General features: G+C 41.0%; 1 protein-coding gene across 3 annotated transcripts in view; it reads right to left on the bottom strand.

Moving 5' to 3' along the window:
* TRNT1 (tRNA nucleotidyl transferase, CCA-adding, 1) overlaps nt 1–6873 on the bottom strand; it is a 23696-nt gene that overhangs the window by 3413 nt on the left and 13410 nt on the right. For all 3 annotated transcript variants that reach the window (XM_010844121.1, XM_010844124.1, XM_010844123.1), the window contains exons 4-5: nt 6458–6596; nt 1709–1835 (exon numbers count right to left, since the gene is read on the bottom strand). In XM_010844121.1, the coding sequence (XP_010842423.1) occupies nt 1709–1835; nt 6458–6596 (266 nt within the window). The remainder of the gene's footprint in view (nt 1–1708; nt 1836–6457; nt 6597–6873) is intronic.

Genomic DNA, 6873 nt, shown 5'->3' with positions numbered 1-6873 from the left:
TTGTGATCCACACAGTCAAAGGCTTTGGCATAGTCAATAAAGCAGAAATAGATGTTTTTCTGGAACTCTCTTGCTTTTTCCATGATCCAGCGGATGTTGGCAATTTGATCTCTGGTTCCTCTGCCTTTTCTAAAACTAGCTTGAACATCAGGAAATTCACAGTTCACGTATTGCTGAAGCCTGGCTTGGAGAATTTTGAGCATTACTTTTGTGAGATGAGTGCAATTGTGCAGTAGTCTGAGCATTCTTTAGCATTGCCTTTCTTTGGGATTGGAATGAAAACTGACCTTTTCCAGTCCTGTGGCCATTTCAAATTTGCTGGCATATTGAGTGCAGCACTTTCACAGCATCATCTTTCAGGATTTGAAATAACTCAACTGGCATTCCATCACCTCCACTAGCTTTGTTCGTAGTGATGCTTCCTAAGGCCCACTTGACTTCACATTCCAGGATGTCTGGCTCTAGGTGAGTGATCACACCATCGTGATTATCTTGGTCATGAAGATCTTTTTTGTACAGTTCTTCTGTGTATTCTTGCCACCTCTTCTTAATATCTTCTGCTTCTCTTAGGTCCATACCATTTCTGTCCTTTATCGAGCCCATCTTTGCATGAAATGTTCCCTTGGTATCTCTAATTTTCTTGGAGATCTCTAGTCTTTCCCATTCTGTTGTTTTCCTCTATTTCTTTGCATTGATCGCTAAGGAAGGCTTTCTTATCTCTTCTTGCTAGTCTATGGAACTCTGCATTCAGATGCTTACATCTTTCCTTTGCTCCTTTGCTTTTCGCTTCTCTTCTTTTCACAGCTATTTGTAAGTCCTTCCCAGACAGCCATTTTGCTTTTTTGCATTTCTTTTCCATGGGAATGGTCTTGATCCCTGTCTCCTGTACAATGTCACGAACCTCATTCCATAGTTCATCAGGCACTCTATCTATCAGATCTAGGCCCTTAAATCTATTTCTCACTTCCACTGTATAATCATAAGGGATTTGATTTAGGTCATACCTGAATGGTCTAGTGGTTTTCCCTACCTTCTTCAATTTCAGTCTGAATTTGGTAATAATGTATTGCTATAGTGATCTAATTAAATGACTGTACCTTAGTCCATGTCCTGTGATTTGTAAAGAGAGACTGTTTGCAAACACTTAAGTCTAAAGGAATAGCAGTTATTGACAAAACGTAAAGTCTGTCAAAGAATATTCTGAGCATTATCCCAAGCTGTAAAAAATTAACTATTAATAGATACAAATTAGCCAGTTACAATGGTTTGCCTGTTATAGTTCAACATTGAAGACTGCTACCCACAAAACCATCCAGGTGCATTACACACCTTCCAGATTCATCTAACACATTTCCCATGACCACCTAGAACTGTAAGCCACATGAAGGCACACTGCCACTCGTTACTCCAGGTTCAAAGCACCTAGGACAGTAATAAGCACTCAAATACCCGTGTGATGAATGACTGGTGCAGAAAATAAGACTTAAAACTGCATTAAAGATCACCACAGAAAGGAGTGAATAAATGATCTGGAGAATGCAAAGATGAGGCGTCTCAAAGTCACAGTACCCTGTCTCTTGGAGACAGAGACGTGAGGTGGCGCCACGGTGCACGGGGCTGCTGCGCATTTCCCATGACGAGAGAGAACCGCACTTTGGTAAAAATAATATTCAAAACTGTATTATTATAATTTATAGAAAGGCCTTACCTGAAATACCTTAAAATTCGAAGATAATCTTCTTGTATCCTCTGTTTAGCTTGTCCAACAAATCTAACTTTCTTATTTTTTAAATCTTCATAACCATTAAAGTAGTCAAATAAAGTACCATCAAAACCTAGTCATTAAAAGAGGGAAGAAAAATCACTATTAGCAAATAAGAATTGGAAAACACTGGCCCATACATAATAATCATTCAGCCATTTAAAAAAAGAATGAAATCTTGCCATTCACAACAACATGGATGGATCTTGACAACATTGTGCAAGTAAAAGAAGCCAGACAGAGGAAGATAAATTATATGATTCCATTCTTATATAGAATCTTAAAAACAACAAGCTGATAGAGAACCGACTGGTGGTTGTCAGAGGCTAGGGTGGGTACAATGAGTCACCAGAGTCAAAAGGTACAAACTCCCAGCTATAGAACAGGTCCTGAGGAGGCTGAGTACACCATGGCAACTAGTTAACAACGTGTGTGTGTGTGCGTGTGTGTGCACTCAGTTGTGTCTGACACTGCAACCCCAAGACTGTGGCCACTACAGTTAACAATACTGTATTACACATTCGGAAGTTGGTAAGACAGATTTTAAAAGTTCTCATCACCAGGGGAATAAAATTCTGTAAGTACATATGCTGTCAGATATTACTAGACTTACTGCGGTGATCATTTCTTGATATATACAAATATCAAACATATTTGTATACTGAATCTAATGTAAGGCTGTATTTCATTACCTCAATTTAAAAAATTAAACAGAAAAAACTGGCAAAGTTAAAATCTGCAAAAAAAGTATCACAAACAGGAAAAAATTCGGGAAAGAGATAGACAGTGAAGTACTGATACGAGTAACATTCATCTGTATCCAGTACCAAATGGAACATACAATGGAATAAAAGGCTGCATTTACAATAGCAATAAAAAGACAACACACTAAATAAACAAGATGTATGCCAGTATGAAATGGGCAAAAACAATAAAACAAGCGATTTTCAAGTTAATAATGGAAAATAAACAACAACACCCAAAATAACCTGGAAAGAAGAAATGATAGTTAAAACTATCTAGAAAAATGTAAAAACTGTAATAAACCATAGGGAAAAAATTTATAATCCTAACGCAGGGAAGACCTTTCAAAATATGATTACCAAAAGAAATGAAAACACAACACCAAAGCCTTCAAAGAAATTATTAGTAAGTCCAACTACATGAAACATCAGATATTCACTCCTGGACAGCAGGAGAATGACACAATATGAAATTGCATAAGGTAACATACTGGGGAGAACATTTACAGTTAGTATCACAGAGACAAATGGCTTTCTATTATCTACAAAAACCTCCTAAATAAGAAAGACCATATGTAGAAAAGTTAAGGGAAATGTTAAATTGGTACAGCCACTGTGGAGAACAGTATGGAGCTTCCTTAACAACTAAATACAGAACTCCCACGTATGCCCAGCACTCCCACTCCTGGCACACACCCAGGAAAAGCCATAGTGCAAAAGGACACACACAGCCGTGTTCTGGCGCCGCTCCTAACAGTCGGGACACGGAAGCAACCTAAATGCCCGTCGACAGAGGAGCAGACACAGGTGATGTGGTAGATGCGTGCAATGGGTGTTACTCGGCCGTAACAACAAAACCGGGCCATTGACCGAGACGGACCTGGAGACTATCATACAGAGTGAAGCAAGAAAAACACCCTGGATATTAACATGTATGTGGAATCTAAAAATGATATAGATGATCTTACCTGCAAGGCAGAGAGAGACCCAGAGGTAGAGAACAAAACACGGACAACGGGGGAGGGAAGGGGTGGGATGCACTAGGCAACTGAGATTCAAATATATACACTACTGGACACTGTGCAAAACAGAAAACTAATGACAGACTGTATACAGCTTGGGGCACGGCACTCAGTGCTCTGTGGTGACCTAAATGGGAATGAAATTCACAAAAGGTACAGCTGATTCACTCTGCTGTACAGCAGAAACTTGCAACACTGTAGGTCAACTATACTCTAATAAAAATTTTTTAAAGAGGAAAAAAAATGAACTAAAATATATATGACATATAAAAAGCTTTAAAATGAAGATTTTCAACTTCAGTTGTAAGAAGTGGACATTTATGAGATAATCATTTTTCAGACCTCCATCAGCTCAGCAAGGACCTAAGTCCAATTACATGTTAGCCAGGGGACAGTGAAATCTGAAATCTGACAAGGACACTTCTCCGTGCAGCCTTCTGAACTTGGTGAATTTTGAACCATGTGAACCTAACATCTGTTCAATATGTTATACATATATTTCTAGCGCAATATCCTCTCATGTTGAACAAAACAAAACAAAAAACTTAACGATTTTAATATAAGGCACATAAAACCTCAGGTATGTGTGAAGTGACCAAGTCCTCCCAGCCATCCCAGGACTTCCCTGATTTAAAAACTGAAAATCTCCTGTCTCAGGGATACCTTAGTCCAGGCAAAATGAGACAGGTGGCTGCTCTGGGAACTAAGACGGAAAAACAGAAACACCTGGAGCAAAGACACAGATGCCAACAACCACCCAAATGGGGAGCTCCGTGGGCCTGAGACAGACCTCCGCACGTGGCATCCCAGGAAGGCGGGAAAGGAAGAAAGTAACCACTCGTCATGATTATGGCAAATGCAGCCACACTCTAAGCTCAGGCTTAACTCCTGCCAAACTCTTCTTGGCATTTTGACACTTACAGCCAATTTATAAGGCTCCAGATTCAGAAAGATACAACAGGAAATGACAACAAACAAAAAAACTTAGACAATATGATTACAACGTACATGCGGTACACCTATCTCCTGTTACTTCTCTTACTGAACAGACACAACTCCATGAGGACTATGGAAACCAGATCTTTTTCAGTAAAGGGAAGATCAAAATTTGCAGGAAAAAACAGTGTTACAAAAGGGAAAATAAGAGTTTGAGAAACAAAGTGACCATTATCACCCCCAGAACTAGGAATGCTTTGTCTGATAAGGTTTGAAAAAAGTCTGGATGGGAAAACGGGCTGAAGGTAAAGATTACTGTGTAGTATCTGTGTATATTTTGTTTTGCTCTGAATATCCTTTGAAAAAATGATGAGTAGAAGTTAGAAATAAAGTTGAGGTGCTGAGCATAATGCAGTGGTTAAGGACCTAACCTCTGAAACCAGGCTGCTTAACACATTATTGACCAGGAAACTTTTGCAGACGCTAGCTATACATATTGAAACACTCTAGTCAATAACATTCAGGTAACGAAAGATGTATTAATATGTCTCTGGTCAATAAACTGTTAAGTTGGAATCCTAATTCAGCAGTTTACTGGCTGCAGGACTTTGAGCAAATTTTACTTAGTTACACACCAAGATCTGCCTCACAGGGTTGGTGGGAAGATTAAATTTCTGTGATGGGCTGAGAACAACGACGGTCACATTTTATAAGGGCTCAGCAAATGTCAGCAAACAGTAGCACCGATAAGAGCTTTTATTTTTATAAAACAGTATCTTGAAAAAGAATATTAGTTTCTCTTTTAGTTATATCTGATTATGAGACATTAGTTATAAAGTTTTCATACACTGAACTAGTTGGAGCAGTTTAACGCTAAGTAAAAATGATACAAGAAGAAACTAACACCTGGAGTTCGACCCCATAATGGAGAGAAAACATGCCTCCAACTAGGCTCCCTCTGGTCATAAATCACCCAGGCTCTGGAAACCCGGGCTCCAATCAAAGCTCTCCGTGACCTGGGCTCAATTACTTAACGTCTCTGAGTCTGTTTCCACATCTGTTGAATGAGTTTAATACCTACTTTATGGAGTCTTCCTGAGCATTAAATGAGCTGAAGTACATCAAGTGAGCACTGATGCACCTCAAGCCAGGGAGGCACGCTAGAAATGTTACTGGGCATTAATGTAATTAGCAAAGTGTGCCCACTTGGGTCTACAGCCCCCTCTCCATCCCACAAAGTGGGTACCACTGCTTCATCCTTTCACTATTACTGTGCCACAGGTGAGAGTGGATGCCCATCTTTTCTAATCCAAAGACTTAACCCTGAAGAACTTGCCTAAAATTTAAAGGACAAAAAACGATGCTTCAACTGCACACCAAAACGCTAACCTAATTCACACTGACTCCCATTACGATCCTCACTGCTTTCTTTCCTGAGCAAAATGTTATGCTCAGATGATCAACAGGCTTCCTCTCACATGCCAGGGCTGAGTAGAGACAGTCCGTAAGCCATGGTGCCACGGAGGACTGTGAGGCAGTGCTGGGCACATGGAGCAACAGAGGAAGTGACATCACTGACCATGTCCACCACAGGAACCAGCAGAGAGGGAAGGTGGGGCGTGTGTGTGTCCAAGACAGGAAGAAGGGGCAACACGCGCGTGTGCACGGTCCTCGCCTGAAACCTAACATCTTTTGATGCGATTCATAAGGAGCCCCTGGCTGAACGTGCACCAGGGACTCGCCACGACCAACCCCTCTAACCCTCAGGACAGCCCTGCAGAGGAAGCTGCTATCCAGGGCCTCGCGTTACAGCGAGAGCGACCGAGGCAGCGGAACCCAGGAACCTCAGCTCCACAGTCAGTTTTAACCACAGCCTGTCTCTTCACAGAAACTGACACAAGCCCTCCAGTGGGAGAACACTGCCAGAAGACACGTTTCACGTGAAAAGGAAGCATTCGGACTGAAGGAGTTAGAACGCGACCCCCAGGCGTTACCTAAAAACATGGAATTTATGGTCAGATCTCTGCGCTCAGCATCCTTCTGCCAGTCAGTCGTGAATTCAACCTCGGCGTGTCTTCCGTCAGTGGCTACGTCAATCCTCAGTGTAGTAATTTCAAAATTTTCTTCATGAAGCTGGAAGTAAATATGTTTTTCAGAAATTAGTTTTCAGTATCACTGGATGGATTGAAAAAAAAAAGTAAGTCCTGACAAGTATATATCTTCTTTTCTTTTTAAGTCAACTAGTACACATATCGGAGAAGGCAATGGCACCCGACTCCAGTACTCTTGCCTGGAAAATCCCATGGATGGAGGAGCCTGGTAGGCTGCAGTCCATGGGGTCGCTAAGAGTCAGATACAACTGAGCGACTTCACTTTCCCTTTTCACTTTCCTGCATTGGAGAAGGAAATG

The sequence above is a fragment of the Bison bison genome, unplaced genomic scaffold, assembly GCF_000754665.1.
Source record: "Bison bison bison isolate TAMUID 2011002044 unplaced genomic scaffold, Bison_UMD1.0 scf7180017864194, whole genome shotgun sequence".
NCBI classification, from domain to species: Eukaryota; Metazoa; Chordata; class Mammalia; order Artiodactyla; family Bovidae; genus Bison; species Bison bison.
Note: the sequence above shows the minus strand (reverse complement) of the source record. Positions and strands in the feature narration are given on the sequence as shown.